The following is a 19,267-nucleotide window of genomic DNA, read 5'->3' as shown; positions in this document are numbered from 1 at the left end:
CCTTTCCTGGCAAGCAGTCAAAAGTGTGCATGTGACCTTGTGGTCGTGCAGAGCTTGCTTCAGCTAGACACTAAATGCAATTAAAGTAAAAAAAAAAAAAAAAACTGAAGCAGAACAATAAACTTGCTTTTTGTTTCTAACCATATTATATGACTATATATATTGGATTGACTTTTTATGCTTCAAATTTAGGTTTAATGCAATCAACATACTTTTTTATGTGTAAGAATGGCAAAAATAACTAATCCTCATAAGTCGACTCGTCAGATTTTATTGTCCCATAAATTACAATACAGTAAAATTCTTGTGCCACAGTTGTGTGAAGGCAAATAATGCAAGTGATACAATGATTACAAAAAAGAGAATACAGACACATGGCGGCAAATAAGGTTGGTGGAATGCATTTCTTCAGGTCAGTACAAATCAATGGACACACTAGCAAACAATGAGATGGTGGTTTCATATCCATTATCCCTCAAAATTGCAAATAGCAAAAACAGCATATTTTTAAAAAAGGAAACCAGAAGTCCTCCTAAAAACAGTTTCATTGAAATTTTTTTTCAACAAATGCAGCCTTTAGGAAAACCTTTGATAAATATGAGGAAGAAACAAATGGAAAAAAGTGGAGGTGAGGATTTTAATTTCTCTGCACCACACTGTGGAAATGTTTCCTAGTAATTCATTTTGTATTTTATGCACTGATTCAGTTTCCTATGAAGTGGAACTTCATAAGCAGGCGGTGTTGCTGTAATTTGTTTCCTCGCTTTTCTTCAGTATGTCAGGGCCCAGTCTGGCTCACACTGCATCTGTCGCCTTGTCTCTCGATGTCAGGAATCAAGCGTTGCAGTTTTACACATATCACATGGAAAATGCTCCATCTGCCAAACTCGAAAGAGTCTGAGTATTTGCTTATTAAGAGTAATGTACTTGCCTTGCTTGTCTCGGCTGAGCACCGAAAACACATTTATTTCCTCTTTGACGCAAATTGAATTAATTAGTTTCTTTTCCGCCCACTGACTTAAGTGAATGCAGGGGTTGCCACGGAGATGACAGCTGGCAATGTCTAGGTTATGCTGACGCGCTGCAGACCCTGGACTTTGAAAAGCAGCGAGGCTGAATGGAGACGGGCCTTCGTCAGAAAGTTACATGTCTAGGTGTGAATGTCCTGTTCAAATGCACTGGTTTTCTTTGAAACATCCTTGAAGTTTTCCATGCAACATCCATGCAACATTTGATAACATCCAATTCATTGGACCCTAACCCAAATCTCAAGGCTTGACCACTTTCCCATGTTTGATTCAGCCTTTTATTACTTTAACTAGGTACAACATGTACTGGCCAGTGAGCCCTATGGATATCGTAATACTGTTTCAGCATCTGATTTCATTTAAATGTAAATATTTGCAATGGTTTCTTTGGAGATATTATTCGAAACTATGAATTGTAAGATTCACTGTATGCAAAAAATATATATTTTTGACTGATCTCCTTGAACAAGTGTGAAAGAGCTTATGCTAAAAATACCCACGCAAGGCTGTGCAAGGATAAAGCCGTATATCTCCTGACTAGAGATTACATATTTTTAAGAAGTCAATCCTTTCAAGGTTTTTACTCAAAATAGTATGACGAAGACATAAAAAGTTGCTTTTAACATTTCAAAATATATCTTTGAATGACTGAGCCCAGCTGCATTTCTTTACTGCTAGATAACGTTAGCATCTTTCTTTTTGTTGCTATAAACAATATCAAGTGCTTGTAATTTCTTTCTACTTCATACAGGTATTAAAATATTGAAAAATATTAAAAGAGTTAAGAATGCATAAAGCCAGGGAAAGGTGCACAATATAAGGTGATGAAGTCTGTAGCAGTAGTACCGGCACAAGAGTAAAAGTACCTTCACCCTCGATATCAAGCCACAGAGTAACATTAAAGTAAAAATTTCAAATGTGCTTCAAGAATAACATACCATCATTTATTAGTTAAATATAGCAATAAATGCTATTCCAATATGAAAAATCCTAGTGTCATCCATCCAAATATTTGGAATACCATCATATATTGTAATCACTCAAATTATTAAGTTAGAAGTGAACTGCAATATATTCAGTCAAGATTCATTACTACATCAGGAATTGTTAATCGATACACCTACCATTTGCTCATTACTGTTTGTCCAAGATATTTTCATGTTTGTAGGACAATGTACAAACAGAGAGTGATCCTTATGTTTTACCCTTATGTCTGAGTACATTGTTAGACAAATATTATGTTGCTTTATTGGTCGGACTAGCCTACATAAAAGATTCCTAATGTACATCAACCAGTGGTTAAAGTAGGCTGGTACGATCTGTTACTGTACACCACAGAAGCTAAGTTCACACTACGTGACTGAAGTCCAATTTTGAGGTTGACTGTGGTTGCCAACCAAAATCCTTGACCTGAGGCAAATCAGCGGCTGCCGTCAAGCTATAGCCATGCAGCTTGGAATATTAAACATTTCACTCTAAACAATGTGCAATTTCTTTCCACTCCATTCAGGATATTAACTTTATTCCCAAAATGGATAAAGCTGAGCAAATGTGCACAATATAAAGCGATGATGGTTGTGGTGACAACCACAGAGTGTAGCTAACCTTGCATTAGAATATGATCTTCAATATGATTTTAAAAGTCATATCAAATTGTTGCACCGCTGAACATGGTACGCGCAACATGTACATGAATATGTGTACTGCAACAGACAATCTTATAAATAGACCAATACAAGTATGCACTGCATAATTAATTCTATAGGAGCAAAGGCATATAATCGTAGTAGTATATTATAGGGTCCGATGGTCATTTAAATATGGCTAATTCTCTCTCAGAATGAGTCACAGTGGGGAGGAGATGCTATGTCCTATTAGCAGTTGCCCGAGGGTAGGAAAAGTACTTTTCCAACAAGAAAAAAAGAAAAAAATTGAGATCCTCGTCATGCTTCATTTGTACAAATTTCCTCTACTGTCACTCAGAAAGGTCAAGCGCTCAAAGTTCACCGGTCGGCATTCATTCTTCGCAGTTTCGCTGGGAGGTTGTCCTCTGGTCGGCTCCCTCCCATAGGAAGAGGGTTGAGGCTGGGCCCTGGTACCGGGCCAGTTTTTGCTGTGGGCATCAAGGGCAGCCTGTGAGGCTCCAGCTCACCCGGACACTGGCTGAAGGTCTCCAAGCTCACCTTGATGGCCTTGAGCTGAAGCCTTTCTTCACCTTCCCCTGGAGATGTGATGGACCCCAGTCGCTGGATCCGAAGAGGAAGGTCGCCTGTGCTGGAGGCTCTTTCAGTAGACGGGGCACCACTTGCCTTCAGACCCTCTTTTCCATTCCTGGAACTCATACTTTGGAGTTTGCTGGGCCGCCGTCGCTCCTCAGCATGGGAGACCCCATCCAGGGAGAAGATCCGCTCACGCCGGCCTTGCGTGTCGCCAGGAAGTGGGGAGAGGGCGGCTACCGGAGGAGGTGAAAGAAGCGAGGCCTTCTCCTCCTGCTCTTTAACACTGAGCAGGGGGGTTGGTACCTCAAATGTATTGTGAAACTGGGAATAGTCCACTCGAAAAAAACCTTCCTCCAGTGACATGACGGGCAGGAAGCGATGGCCCCAGAGCACCTCGTCCTCAGTATAGGATGTCCGAGCCTGGCAAGTCATACCTTAGGAAGACAACAGGGGACAGACACGAAGAGTAAATGGCATTTTTGGAGCCATGCATTATCACATATCTAATCTATAATCTGCACAGACCTGTGGTTTCCACGATGCCTTCTAGGATGACAACAATCTCAAACTGTTCGCTCACCAAAGAGCGCTGCGACAGGTCAAAGAAGGGGCTCTTAGGGTTGATTTCATGGCAGATAGTGAGAGGGGACACCAAGAATAGCTGGTCGGCACCCGTACCAAACCCCACATCCAGCTCCCGCTGGTCCAGTGGTAGGAACTCTCCCTCAGGAGTTTGACGAGACTAGAGCAGAAAGGGGTATAGCGACAACATGAGAAACCACATTTAACAAACAGAGTAGAAACCCAGAGCCCTTCTGGAACGGTTGCCGCAGTTAGTGGACGGGCCAGCTCTGTTGGCTGAGCTGACAGGTAGGGTGCAGATGGTGAACAGACTGAGCCGTGCACATGGTGCCACTGCCAGTGTGAAGGGTGAGACATTTCACAGAAGAGAGCCTGTACTCACAGCTCTCATACTGGCTTCAGAAGAGACCTGCGATTTTTTTTTTCGAGTGCATGCAACTGTGCATGGCATATTGATATTGAGAAATAACTGGAGGGGGGGGTCCCTAAATACAGTGGTGAAAGGTTCTCAAATACTGAATAAGTCTTAGTAATTAATGGAATGTGTTTGAGGGGTGAGTGCATTCAAAAAACCTTCACAAATTCTTCAACAGCTACAGAATTTAAATATTTAGGCCATACTTTCCACTAAATTTAAAGCCGCATTAAAACCAGCAATCTACCCCTCTACTAAAAAGTGTGGAGTACAGTTATCACTGAACAATGCTTGGAAACTTGACTGGCTTTAGTGAAAAAGTAATGCTCTCTAATATTCTAGGTAAAAAATGGAATACTGGAAGATGGCAATAATTCACTGACCATTAATTCACTGACAATTTGGAAAGATAACAGATAATTATTTTTCCCCTTTGCATTTTTCATTTGCATAATGCACATACACGTATGTGTGTTACTTCATTCAAATGACAGATTAATCTTAAACGTGTTTAATAATGTAATAATTTAATTTAAATCTGTAAACAAGATTTGGTCAGAAATTAGTCATGATAAAATGTACATGTTAGTTGAACAAAGGAAGTTTAGAATGAAAGTAATGTATGAATGTTGATTCATGCATTATGAAATAAGCATAAATGTGTTGTGAAGCATGACATGCACTCACCCTTCAAATAAAATGTTACCATCTGTTCAAATATGCGCATGTTTGAATGAGGTGAAATGAGCAAAAGAACATGGAACTCCGGACATTCCCATAGGGCATGACACTACACTGAAAAAAGTAAACACTGGCCAAACTTAAAAAAATTGAAGTGATCTGTCACACCAAATATTTTAGCATTGACGTAATGTAAATAAACAGGTTACAGCAGGTTTGATTGGTTTATTTTCCTAACTAATTAATATTAAAATATTAGGTGTGACAGATTTCTTAGCTAGTATAGCCAGTATAGCCGGTGCTCACTTTTTACAGTGTATGGATGCACTGAAAACCGTATCTGTAGCTTTAAAATTACAGTAGTTAAAAATTCTATATATATTTTTTGCTAATGATTTTTTTTTTTTTTCGTTACTATAATGTTACTGACACCAGGTTTGTTTGGATTATTCACATTATGGCAATGATAAAATATTAGGTGTGACAGATATAAATGTACAGCTAATAAATTTTTTTAAGTTTGGCCAGTGTTCACTTTTGTCAGTGTCATAAGTGTTCACTTTTTAGCCAAGCTAATCGATCACAAGTAACAGGCAAAACAGGCCTGTCAATAGATAAAACAAAAAAGAAACATATTATCTTTGCCATTGATTGGAGTGTTATGGGTGATAGAAATAAAAAGACACCAACTAAAATGGCAGTTAGTTTCAAGATACTAAGTCATTTTATTTTTTAAATTTTATCTATTTGTTTATGTAAATGATGAGCATGGCTGGCTATGTGCCAAGCAGCCACCATCCATGACAGATGTTAATTGTATACATTTTTGTTTTGGCAATTAAAATTTGTCTGGCTTTGCATAAGGGTCATTGGGTTCTATGAAGACTGAACCTCTGAACTGGCATTCATTAGAAGTAATGCTATATAACTGAGTTAATGGTTGTCAGTGAACATTGAATTTTTTGACTGTCCACCACACATTTACCATGTTTTTTGGCTAACCATATGTATTTCCGGCATGTAAAAAGGAAGAAGAGGAATTACTTACTACTGAAAAGATATCTAACAGTCCACATTAATCAGTCATTTATTCTTAATCTGTCAGTTTGTGATCCTTGACAGCTCTTTTGTTATTTAACTGTATCCAGCCTTGCTATGAACCTAGCAAAATGTCATTTTTTTCCTTGCTGAAGGAAGACAGATAACGACCTGCAGATTCTTTTGTGCTATCTGACCATAGAGAATTGGGTTGCCAACGTTGCATAAGATTGAAGGGAACAGAATGTTGACAATTGCATATAATGGAACACTGTCATATTTAGGGTGAATTAAGGAGTCTTCCATATTACTATCATCAGAAATAATATTTTGAGTTTTGTGATCAGTCCGAAGCAAATAATTAATAACAGGCCAATAGTTGTGTATATATGAGCAGGATTAGAAGGTGAAGTGATTGTGAAGTGAAGTGATTGTCACATGTGATACACAGCAGAACAGCACACGGTGCACACAGGGAAATTTGTCCTCTGCATTTAACCCATCACCCTGAGTGAGCACCCTAGAAGCACTTTTTGTGTGGTTTTTTATACATGAAATAATTTGTTACGGATTGAAGTCAATCCAAAATGATGCAACAATCTCCCTCTTCCCCAGAGTACATCTCAAGAAGCAGAAAAAGGTGGCAAAAATAAGTCATAATGATGCAAAACAGAGGACATCAAACTGCACCAGGAGAGACACCCCTCTGACTTGAAAGCAACTCCCAAGTGGAGGTCTTAGAACCATAGAGATCGCCCCATAGACTCCCTGGACTCCCTGCTTAATACTATGGAGCACTGCCGAGCCGGGTGGGTAATATTCGGCTCATCCCCGTGGCACAGTCCCAGCGTGTGATCCCAGGTGATGTTTATTCATGCTGCCGCGAGTGCCAGCTGGCCCCCCACCTCCAAAATGTGTTCCCTCTTTTGGCACCGTGGAGAGACTGCCATTCGCACAGGAAACCTGGTGTTCGTGCATCACCTCTCAGCCTGACTGAGTAATAATTTTGCTGTTCAAACATGCATTCAGACAGTGGATGAGTCTGTAATATAAATTTAAAAAATGACACCTCATACTTTCAGACTATGAATTTAATAATATCTGTATTCATATGCACAACAAGAAAATACATGAACTTTATTCAAACCTGACAAGAACCTTTTTAAATTCTTCACCTAGCAGATTCAAGCCATGTTTGGAACAGTGGAGTACCGCAGTGAAGTACCCAAACACACAGCAAGTGAGGATATTAACAGCACTACATTAAGAATAATAAGTACACATGTAAATCTCCTGAGGGAGCCTGAATCCTGTGTACCACAGTTCGAGAACCAAGGAGGTATGTCACTATACCCTATAACCTAACATAAATAACCAGAAGCAATCCGGTCCCAGCCAGAGGAGAACATCTTCCCTTTTCTGAGCATTGGTTCCTCTCAAGGTTTGTGCCCATGAAAAACTGAAAAACCACTGACTCTAAATGGTTGGAATGGTTGTGGTGATTGGATAAAAAGGTTTTGCAGAAGTTTTTCAGAAGGCTGGTTGAACTTCAGTATCATCAGTATCAGTATCATCATTGATCACACCCATAAGATGAGTTTTTCTTTGCAAAGTTAAAAATGGAGGACCAATGGCAATGACTGACAGCTCTCACACACCCTACTTCCTATTGTCCAGTGGTGGCCTAGCGGGTAAGGAAGCAGACACGTAATCAAAGGGTTGCGTATTCAAATCCCGAACCATCAAGGTGCCACTGAGGTCCCCTTGAGCAAGGTACTGTCCCCACACACTGCTCCCTGGGCGCAGCTGAGCCTAAACAAATGTATATAGTGCCAACAGAGCCATACATTTTTGAAAATCTTTTGAGAACAACTGGTTTAGATAATGGTCACAAACCATCTTGGAAGTGCTACTCTTTGCCTGGTGCCTCACAAGGTTTCTTTTTTTTATGAATTGGCCAGCTAGCAGCAACATATGTGGTGAGATCCATGAGGCAAAGAAATTTTCTGGAACCAGCCACCCGACATCATGTTTGCTCCTGCTGAGATCCGCTACTGTCAACAGTGTGGGGTGAGGCCCATCTGTCAATCACCATCATCCACCCCCCTTCTTCTATTTCTGGCCACACATCCTTGCCATGTTATTTAATTTCCATGGACTCCCTGCTTTTTATTAAATGCCTCTTCATTTGCACCATTCAGCAACCTTGTCATTTTGGGGGTTGAAACAAAAACAGGAAAAAAAAAACAAACAAAAGAATTCATATTTTGCTATTTTTCTACATTATGTTCTTTTGACAGACGCCTCTGAAAATGAAAAAACCTCAAACAGAGGCTGTCATTCAGCGTAACAAAAGTGCGCTGTGAGCCAAGGAAGCTTAAGTTTTACACGGCCGTGATGAAGGGTGCACCAGTGCACCAGTGAATTAGTGCACATTCTCTGCATTCAAGTGCTTGGCATTGCTGACGCAGAATCAGAGTGAGGTTTACAACATCGTGCGATCTGAATGCATCGTACGCTCGCCAAGAACATGAGTGACCTTGGGCTTTGTACCATCTCCACTCTCCCTGGCTGCTGTGTTACGGAGGAGCAATGAAACCCCTACGATGGCAAACAAAAATCGAATCCGCCTCTGTTCAACTATTGCACCTTAAATTATAAGAACAAAATAGAATTCAAGTCGATATGTTGTCTTTAACAAACAATAATCTGGGACGGAAAATTATCTGAAGTCCCAGGGAATTTGCAAAGAGGGGGCCGTTGTGCAGTTGGTGTTAGAGGGGTTCGATCTAGTCCTGCTGTAAAACAGCACCCATCCATTGTGGAGTAGAAGACAAGTTCATTACGAGTAGTGCTGACTGGTGCGAACAGCCACATGGATTTTAACACATCCCCCGTCTCGCATGTCAGCCGGAACGATGGATGTGAGAAGTGCCGTATCTCCAGCCATTACAACACTCATGCTATATCATATCATGTTGTGTTCTAATTCATACTTAATTTATTAGCACAATTATGATTAAATAATGTCATCCTCAAAAACAATTTCCTCAGCCTCACTAACAAAAAACATCTGAATGTATTTTTGCTTCGGGCTGTATACTCAGCGTTTTAATATGATAATAGAGCCAAAAATGATTAAACCCTGCATACTAACAGAGCATTATGCATATGATGTGGTTTTAATATAGAGGTATTTTTTGCACAGCATAAATTACTTTTAAAAAGTTATAGGGTAATGCAAGCTTATTAGGGTTAAATTAATAAGCCTAACAAATGTAACTTAAAATAAGTGCAACGTAAAACGAATAGTACATTTGACCCGAATGTTGTGAATTCTGTTGTGGTTGTGGGGATGGTGCTGTAATGATTTTTTTACCTTTATGAGCTTACACCTGATTTGTGCGGACACCATGTGGCTGTTCCGCAGGTTCCCCACCCGGAACATGAGGCAGAGTTTCCCGTCCCGCTGCGAGATCACCGCGTCCTGGCTGAACATCAGCGTCTCGGCGCGCTTCTTGGGCTGGGACATCTTGATGAACATGCAGCCGATGAGGAAGGCGTCCACGATGGAGCCCAGGAGCGACTGGAAGAGGAAGAGGATGATGCCCTCCGGACACTTCTCGGTGATGTAGCGGTACCCGTAGCCGATGGTGGCTTCGGTCTCGATGAAGAATAGGAAGGCGGAGGGAAAGTTGTAGACGTTGGCCACGCACGGCGTGTAGGACGGGTCGTGTCCGTGGTTCAGGTCCCCGCGGATGTAGGCGATGATCCACCACATGGATGCCATGATGAGCCAGGCCACCGTGTAGGTCAGGAGGAAGATGAAGAGGTTCCAGCGCCACTTGAGGTCCACCAGGGTGGTGAAGAGATCGGACAGGTAGCGGCTGGTCTCCCCACCGAGGTTCCCGTGCTGGACGTTGCAGCGGCCGTTCTTCTCCACGAACCGCTGGCGCTTGCGTTTGGCGGCGGGGGCGGAGAAAGTTGTCCCCTGGCTGGTGTTGACCACCTGGTAGTCCTCCCCGAATTTCCTTCTGATTGCAGACATAACTGATCTGGCAAAAGCGCAAGCGTCACACGAATCGCATTCCCAGGCAATAGAACTCCAGAAAAATTAATTCTGCTTACATTTAGTCAAGGTCTAAGCACGGTTCTATAGGTCATCTTAGCCAGTGTTTCCCAGGCGATAACTTTTTTGTCGCATGCTTAATATAAATAATGTTTATGTATTCAATATAAATATAAGTACCGCATTTTTATATCTCAAACTTTGTCCTCGTGCCTATTTCCCACTGAGCTTCTGCGGAGACGCAAAGGTCCCGCCAACTGCGGCACTTTCTGACTGCTGAGCTCTTGAAGCGGCGTGTCGCTACAATCTAGAAGAACGCTGTCCGAACGGATCATTTTGGTGATCGGAGGGAACCGGTTCTTAAGTGAACGAGTCACACGATTCATTTTTAAGCATTTAGATGCACCCCATTTTAATGTCGATTAACTTAAATATGAGAATCATATATGAGAATTATGGGTATGCATGTTGATTTTGTTTTAAATGCGAAAGATAAGAATCCTTGTGGTGAACCGAGTCAATAGATTCGGATCACCGCAAAGAGGCGGCACGTCGAACACGATGGTGTGGTCCAGCGCTTTGTGTGTGTAGAGTGGCGTGGAGTTGTGGGAGGGGTTTGGGTTGGACGCGCGTACCTTGACCGGGCCAATTAAATTGCAGTAGGCGGGTCTTAAACATCAGATGCAGCCAATGACAAAGCAGGTGCGCGTGTGAAGGGCGTTTGATGCGTCATCGACCGTATGCCGTTTGGTCCGGTTAGGGCGCAATGCGGTCGTAGTTTAATGTCCTATTCTAATAAACAACAATAATACAATTAATATTATTTTTCATTAATGCACCGACGAATTTGTACAGATAAAAGAGAATTTTATGATTCAGGAGGTCCATGTAAGGAAAATTTACACAATTCAGTGAATGAGATTTTTCGTATGTTGCTGGGGTAATCACATTGTGTAATTTGTAACATGGAGCCTGATCTTGAGGTTGGAGGTAATTTGTCGTCAATTTGTGCCATTATTTATCAAAATGTTTATTCATTATGAATTTGATTTGTCTCAGAATTTGTAAATGTTGGTAAAAATATTTCTTATCTTACAACGCATTCGTTTTTCAAATTTAATTTACCTGCACTACTGAAGTTCCGTTCATCGCGTATCCCAGTGCGCATAACAACCCAGAATGCGTGAATTTGGGCTGGCATGCAGCGACCCCTAGTGGCAGTTTGAACGAGCGGCACCCGTCCCGCTGCTGCATCTGTCTCCTCTCACGACCCGTCCGCCAACCCATAATTCCTTGCGCCAAGACAAGATGGAAGAGAACAGCAGCCGCAGCAGAACAATGTTTTGGCCGTAAAAAATTTCAAAAGATCCACCGAGGGGGGATAAAGCGGCAGATGTTAAAGTGTAGGTTGCGGTCATGCGCTGGTAAGTATGGCGGGGCGTTTGGATGTGCGTTTGGCTCGGCGATCTCTGGGAATCAGTCGAAAGTGTGCGGGATGAGAAGGTCTGAATCAAATCACAGCCGCCTTCAGCACCAGGCATCATTGTTTTCGGCTCATGAGCCGTTTAATGTGGCTCGTGTAATCACGGCTTTAAGATGCCCAATCTCCTTTATGGTTTTACTTTAAAAAACGCAAAGCACCCTCGCGGTTCCTTTTCGCCGCTATGTGTGCGGGTCTCCGCGGCACGTCGCGCTGCACTTCGGGCGTGCTTGGGGATGCGTCGGTGATATTTGGAACCGTTGGAAATAGCGCCGCTATAATTAGAGTTTTTATTTCCATCCGCACCGATGCTAGGCTAATGCTAACGCTAACAGCTAATGCTAACGGCTAGCCCGTCCACTACTTCTTTTCTTTCTCCATCACAAACCTGCGCGCTATCCGGCTAACCTTGTCCGACAAGCCCGCCTTGTTTATCCGGACGAGTTCCTTTTTTATTATTATTTTTCCTTCATGTATATTTATTATTGCTCTGCTCCGCCGGCTGTAACGCCTGCGTTCGTGTTTTTTTGCCCATCGGATGCTGCAGGCTGGATATTGTTTGTGGCGTGTGTTTTTCGCGCTAACTAGCCAGACGGCTAACGGTATATTGTGTGGCGTTAGCCTTTTAGCTCGCCACTGGAATAATTACAGCGTGCGTATTACGTAGTTTATGCGAGACACACTTATTTTTCTATTTTTTGCCACACTTTTATTTTATCGCTTCCTCGGCACCGTAGTTTCCCCCAATATTGTGGCTGGTTGGAAATAGTGGCCGTATGAACTAACGTTGGCGTTTAAAGGTGCCTACGTGCAACACAATAGTGAAAGGAGCCCGGTTGCGCATCGACCATGGACTATCGGGTTGCCCTTTTTTTTTTTAAATAAAGATTATTTTCTTAAAATTGCAAATGAAAAGATCAAAATGTCAACACTGATGCTAGATGCGGGGAACAATATGCTCAGATATATTTTCTACATTTAGTCGCAGTTAATGCTTATTTATGAATGATTTTTTATTTTTTTACGCGTTTTCCCCTTCACACCTGTACATTTTTCATTTGGGTCAGTTGATTGCTGACCTTTGCCTGTAATGATTGGGTGGTGCTTTCGGTCAAGAGCCTTAAGACTTGGTTAATCCACATTGACCTACAGAGATTGGGACTAATCATCATTGCTTATGCCCTTGATAAAAGTGTATGTATATGTAAATATATATATTTTGGCAGTGGGCTTTTGGTGCCGTGCTGCGGTTCCAGCAACTTTCACTTCCCGGTGCAGTTCAATCTAGCATAAATAACGAATAAAATGGAGGAACCTGGTCCCGCGTGTAATTTTTGTAGCGGAAAACAATATTTCCTTTGTGCTGCAGTCATGCATTGATCACTTCCAGTTAGTCTAATTTAGATTGAACCACGGGGTTTAAATCTGCAGTCATCTGCGTGCATAAAATATTGCCATCAATCATTTCCTTCAGGCCCGTTGCATAGTAAGCCTGTCAGGTAAATCCGAATGAATCCAATCAAGTAATTAATGGGCGACCAAAAGGAATAGAGGAGCACACTGCTTCCATCTGGGCCTTAAGGAAGTAAAGCGGGTTGCAAACCCGGTTGGTTTTTGACCCACACTTGACCCTCCATCTTCATTATGGAGCTCTGAAGTAAGAGTTCCGTCTATGGTTAGTTGTGAATTGGTTTTCTTTTTTTTTAATAATATTACTGTTCTGATTTTTCTTTTCGTGTCCGTTTAGAATGTCTTTCAAAGTAACTTTTAAATCCGAACCCACCCACCCAACCACCCCCTCAATGGCTCCGTGGTCCTGTTCAATAAAAGGGACAATAGTTGCGTGGAGAGTGGCAGATGCATTGGGATTAAGCAAGTCAACAATTGCGATGTACTAGTTCGCAACGCATGTGTTTACTCAAGTGTTCGTGCAGCTCCCTATCGGATTTCGTGCCACCTGTGGTCTAAATTAGAACAGGAGAGGGGATAAAAAAAATAAAAATATTCATAACTCAACGTCATGTGACGCCGTCCTAAAAATAATCAGATTAGTGTCATGCTAATAAAAGTAGAATTGGGTTACTAGCTGCAGTGTAATGCAATAATTTTTTTCATTGGGAATGTTTAAGGCAGCGTGTTCTAAAATGTGTTCTAATGTTTTGTTTTCCACCTCCTTCTCTTAGGATATCCCCCTTTTAATTAATGAGCTATCCCTCACAAGGACCCAACCATGAGCATAATCCAGGACAAGATAGGCAACGAGTTTTTGCGAAACGGGGGCATGGACCCCAACTTCCCCCCCAGCATGATAATGTTTAGCCACCTGCCCCCCGTCACCAGCTTCACCCGGCTGGCCACCCAGTCGGTCATGACGGACCTCCCTCAGGAGATGATCCTGAAGAAGGAACGGGACTCGCCCGACCACGGCGGTGCCTTTCTTCACAGCATGGGCATCAAGCAGGAAAAAATGACTGAGCTGGACTACCGCCTGCCCCTTTATGGCGGAGGCCCTGCAGGACAAGGGGCCAAGAGCGTGGATATGTTGGACATGTCTTTGGGTGGTCACCAGAACATGCTCCTCCATGACCTGAGCCATAGCAACGTGAGTCCCTTTATTTTTTTTCATTTTTCTTCATTGTTTTAAGCAGGTGGTCCAGTTACCATCATGCATCCATGCTCTGGTTTGGTCCCACGGCCACTAGTCCTCAGTTGTTTTGTGGCTTCTGCTGCCTGTCTGCTTCCTCAGACCTCATTTGCTTAATCTGTGCTTTATCAGCAGTTCCCAGGGAGATTAGGGAAGGACTCGAAAGATGCCACGGGTAGAAGAGGAAGGAAGACAAATGGAGAGGGACAGGAGGGCAAAGTCAGAAGGAAGCGTGGCGACTCCACAAAGGTGAATCTCCTGTCATTTAAATAACCTTGCTCAGTTTAATTCAGTGGATTCCTACTCGAGACAGGTAGTACAGTGAGTCCACCTTTTGTGGGTGAGGTGTTCATCCCTAGTTTCATGTTCTGGGTTAAGATTTGTCTGTTTGTAATGTTACCAGTCTTTTAAAATGAATGGGAAGAAATTGGCAAAACTCCCAACTCAGTGACAAAAACAATCACTTTCACATGTGAATGACTGGGGAGAAATGTCTGGAATCGTGAGTAGTCTGGATTCATTAAAGCTTGGTTCATTGATAATGGATATCAAACATGTATCAAAGTATATATCTACTCATGATTTTATTTATTTTTTTGTCTCCCAGTTGTGTCCCTTAGGGTTTTTATAAATGCGTAAATGAAGATCATCAGCAACAATCCAAGAATGTTCACGGGAACAGACCACTCTAAAAATGTCTTATAAACTGCCGCCAATGGAAAATGTAGTGTCTGGAACTGGCCTTCTCATTTCTTGTTTTTCCCTGCAGTCACTAATGCTGGACGGAGATGGCGGCGGACTGTCTCCGAGCTCCAAACCACACATCTGTGAGCACTGCAACGCAGCATTTCGCAGCTCCTATCATCTGCGCAGACATGTGCTTATTCACACAGGTCAGAAGTTGGTCCTGGCCATTTCAGGGCAGGCTTCCCGTAGAGCCTTTAATTATTTTGTCTTTGGCATCTTGCCATAGTTTATTTAAACCATGTCATCTTTCATATCCTGAAGATCGGTTCATCAGCAGGCTTTATATAAACATAAAAATGTAGGTCAATATTAGCATTCACTACACCAACATACCTACGAGCTTCTGTTAGCACAAATTAAATCAATAAATAAAGTTACACAGAGAGTCTGGCTTTGTCTAGCTTAAATTTGGTTAAAATTTCACATTATGGGTGCTTGAAACTTTGAAGCTCAATGAAAATGGTAAAACAGCAAAGAATTAGCTGTTCTAGTATTTTAGACTTTGTAGAGGTTCCAAAGAACCTCCCAGTAACCTCCCACTGATACAGAGATTCATGAAGTTTAGTGATCTGTAGTTTGCAGTTCTTGAACCAAACGATGCTTCATTGCATTAACTAATTTAACTTTTATTATGCCTGACAAATGTCACAACTAATGATATATAATATTTTTCATCATGTAGGTGAGAGGCCTTTCAGATGCAGCCAATGTAACATGAGTTTCATCCAGAAGTACCTCCTGCAGCGACACGAAAAGATCCACAGTGGTGAGTAGCATCTGAAGTAACCTGTTGTTAAGTTTATTTTAAACTTTTCTGCAGGGGAACTGTAATGTTATATAGATCAGGGTTTTAAACTCTGTGTATGGAAGACAACGGTCTTGCATTGTTTTTTTTTTTTAAGCTTCATCTACGTAGATGGACTCAACTGACTGACTTTAAGATGAAAAAAGGGTTGAAACCTTTAAGGCCTTCTTGTTCATTATTTGTTGTGAGTCAGATCTTTCTGAGCACATCATCATCATCATCATCATTATTTATTTCTTTTGGTTAAATGTTTGTGCACTGTAAGATGATCACATTCTATCTCATACTAGAGGGATGAGTGCACAAATAATATCTACTTTCTTAGTAGGGCTGGGCGATTTATATGATCTTGTTTGATAGTTACAATCACATAAAAAATGAGCATCTTTGTGTGTATATTTACATATACACACATGTGTCTTCCAGACATCCCAAGTCCACTGGACGTTCCGGGAGTCTCCCGCATATTGATAGCGGCATCCTGATACCTGCAAATTGAATGAAATATCCCAGAAACACGTGCATTGCACACAACTGAATGAGAGCGAGAGAACGTGTGTATGACTGCATGTGTTTCCTGTTCATGTGGCCCAATCTAGACAAAGAGCTTCTTGATTTACTTATTTTACTGAGAAAACCAGTCAGATTTTAGTATGGATGGGCTTTTTTTTTTTTAATTGTCGAGGACCAAAGTTTTGATAACTTTGAAAACTGATAGCTGGAGCATCATGGCAGAGGGAGACTGACCACAAAAATGAAAAATATAAAATACATTCCACCTCAGAGTACAGGTTTTGCTAAATTTTGCAAAATGGCTGAAAACTAAGTCGACAAGGGCAGCGATAGTCATGGTTTTATATGTTAATAAACTGCTCATTATCTCTGGGGTTTTCGGTTCCAGACGGGCAATATCAAAACACTTTCCCAGTATTTTGTATCTTGTGATAAATTTCTGTGCCATATCGCCCAGTCCTACTACTTAGACATATAGGGTAAAAATGAAGAAGCTTTGATTGTGGGTGGAAATGGACGTGTTCCTCTTCTGCAGGGGAGAAGCCATTCAGCTGTGACCAATGCAACATGCGCTTCATTCAGAAGTACCACATGGAGAGACACAAGAGGACACACAGTGGAGAGAAACCGTATAAATGTGACACCTGTCAACAGGTGAGTAAGGGGTTTGATGCCAAATAGGAAAAATAAAATAAGTGGCTGTATTGTAGTCTTATTGTTGATGTGCAAATGCTTAGCAGCTGGACCAAGTCCAAGATTCAATGCATCTGTGTATTAATGCTGGAGGTGAATTAATATGTTCATTAATAAGAAACCACACTTTTTCAGTTTTTTTCACGCACTGATAGACTGTTGAAGCACAAGCGAACCTGTGGAGAAGCCATAAAGAAAGTCCTGGAGCCAGGTATGCTGGACCTGGGCGATGAGGACATGGGACAGGGCAGCTACCTACTCACTCAGGAAAATGGCAGCTCTGGTGGAACGAGCCGTAAGCGGGGGAAGTCTAAAAATGGTGGCGAGGGCGGGGAGCGAAGGAGGAAGAAGGGTTCGTCAGCCTCTGCTTCAGCGGGTGGAGCAGGGCTCCAGGTGCCTAGAGGTTTGAGTCTCCAAGATTATGACATGGAGATTCCATCAGGCTCCGGGGCTCCTGGCAGCTCACCCTCCGGAAACCTGGCAAATTCCGGCCATTTGGGCCGCTCACCAAAGCTCGTGTTCAAGAAGGTTGGACGCAAGGGTCTAGAAAAGGGCCTTCTGTCCATGGATGAGGAGGCGGCGGGCTCCCCCTCTGGCCTCCATGGTCAGAAACTGCTGTCCCAGAAGCCCAACTCCATGGACCTGTCTGGTGGAGCAGGGATGGAGTCCCTTGGCCTCCTGCAGAGCTCCGGTGGGCCCAAGCAAGCAGGAAACAGCAGTAACTATGACGATGCCATGCAGTTCCTGAAGAAGCGGCGGTACCTTCATGCCGCCAACAGTCAGACCAATGACTATGGCGCCAGTGTGGTTCACTTACCCCCACAGCAGAGTGTCATACAGGGCGGGATGGGTGGAGAGCCCACATTAGCCCTGCTGGACACTTCTCCACTGGTCAGCGTGGACATCAAACAGGACAAGTCGGGCATTCCAGACGAGGTCCTCCAGAGCCTCCTTGACCACTACACCAACAAGCCAGATGGCACTCACCCAGATGTGACCTTCGACCTCTCTGACCAGCACCACGTGGAGCTTCAACCCAGCAGTGCTGCCACGGAGTTGGGTGGCCCAGAGGAGGGATCCCCTGGTGGTTCTGGGGACAAGAGCGTGGTCATGAGCGAGTATTCCAAGTTCCTCCTCCAGACACTGGAGAGGACAAGCCACAGCGCCAGCTTTGCCCTGGGGCCCACGGGGCCCTTCCCCAGCCTTTTGTCCACCAGCAGCCCCAGCCCCTCGGGTGGCCTCTTCTCCGATAAACATGTCTACGCCACCTCGCCCCTGGAGTGCGGCTACACCCAGCCGGTCACCTCACCGCTGGCACCGACGTCCTCCAAGTCCCATTTCAACATGCTGGTGGGCTCGCCGTCACCCTCCCACCCCTCGTCCTCCTCCGCCTCTCAGTCCGGCTATCACCTCAGCAGCTTGGAGCCCGCCGCTCACCAGCAGTTGACTCCGTCTCAGGAGCTCACAGAGCAGCTGGACAAGTCCCACTCTCCGCCGTACCAGATCACCGCCTCCGAGCTCGCCAGCGGCAGCGGCTCCAGCCAGAAGAAGCATCAGGACAAGAGCAACGGCGGCCCTGCCAACACTAACGATGACAGCGGCAACGGCAGCTCAGCCAACGGGTCAGTCTACCCTGACCTGACCACGCTGGAGCCCTCCAAGGAAGTGGACATGCGTTCCACCTACCAGATCGAGAACTTCGCTCAGGCCTTTGGCTCCCAGTTCAAGTCGGGTCGCGGTACCCCTCTGGCGTATGGTGGCGAAGTTGACCACAGGATACCGCGAACTTCCGTGTCGGAATTCTCAGGGTACACTGGCCTGTTAGCTGACGTTGGTGAGCCAGCTAGCTCAGGATCCAAAACTCCCACAAGCCAAAGCTACAGGTAAAAGGGTTGCAGGCGGAGAAAAAAAACCTTTTCCGGGCTTGGGAATGGGATGCTCTTCCCCGCTTCCTTTTCATTTTATGACTAGGTTTAAAACAAAATTAGTAATTATTATTACACTGCCATTAAATGTTGATACAAGACTTTACCAGGGAAGGTCTTTCAGACCTCATGCAATTTTTATTACTCATTTTTTATTTTTAATATGTATTTAGTCCCTATGTTTTTTTTTTTTTTTTTTTTTTTTTTTTTTTTAATTAGTGTAGTTGGTATGATATTTGGTTGAGTAGATTTAAAGTGTAATTTTTTAACAAAAAGGAAAAAAATAGACTGTAGCTATGGACTGGCTTCATTATTTTCCCCCCACAATCCCTGTGTGTTTTAGCAATCAAGATGCATTTGTAAAATACAATTTAAGTATTGGTAGTAATTACAATAGTGTTGTCAGGGAGCGGCCCAGTATTCAAATA

At 43.0% G+C, this 19,267-nt stretch overlaps 2 protein-coding genes across 4 annotated transcripts; one reads left to right on the top strand and one right to left on the bottom strand.

The window, feature by feature from the left end:
- Positions 1-255: 255 nt before the first annotated feature.
- Positions 256-10,380, bottom strand: kcnj19b (potassium inwardly rectifying channel subfamily J member 19b). The gene is made up of 3 exons (XM_028965272.1): positions 9,343-10,380; positions 3,773-3,989; positions 256-3,681 (listed from the first exon to the last, which is right to left on the bottom strand). Exons 1-3 carry the CDS (start codon positions 10,009-10,011, stop codon positions 3,032-3,034), a joined length of 1,536 nt encoding a protein of 511 aa, XP_028821105.1. The 5' UTR covers positions 10,012-10,380; the 3' UTR covers positions 256-3,031.
- Positions 10,381-11,323: 943 nt separating this feature from the next.
- znf281b (zinc finger protein 281b) lies at positions 11,324-19,010 on the top strand. Of its 3 annotated transcripts, none has more exons than XM_028965262.1 (7): positions 11,324-11,456; positions 13,696-14,114; positions 14,292-14,405; positions 14,926-15,049; positions 15,586-15,669; positions 16,757-16,875; positions 17,050-19,010. In XM_028965262.1, exons 2-7 carry the CDS (start codon positions 13,743-13,745, stop codon positions 18,799-18,801), a joined length of 2,565 nt encoding a protein of 854 aa, XP_028821095.1. In that variant the 5' UTR covers positions 11,324-11,456; positions 13,696-13,742; the 3' UTR covers positions 18,802-19,010. The 3 variants fall into 3 exon arrangements, with proteins under 3 accessions (XP_028821095.1, XP_028821076.1, XP_028821085.1); XM_028965243.1 differs by having other exon boundaries at positions 14,289-14,405; XM_028965252.1 differs by having other exon boundaries at positions 11,428-11,535; positions 14,289-14,405.
- Positions 19,011-19,267: the final 257 nt, after the last annotated feature.

The sequence above is a fragment of the Denticeps clupeoides genome, chromosome 2 (genome assembly GCF_900700375.1).
Source record: "Denticeps clupeoides chromosome 2, fDenClu1.1, whole genome shotgun sequence".
NCBI lineage: Eukaryota > Metazoa > Chordata > Actinopteri > Clupeiformes > Denticipitidae > Denticeps > Denticeps clupeoides.
The sequence above is the reverse complement of the archived record's forward strand: the minus strand, read 5'-3'. Positions and strand labels throughout refer to the sequence as shown.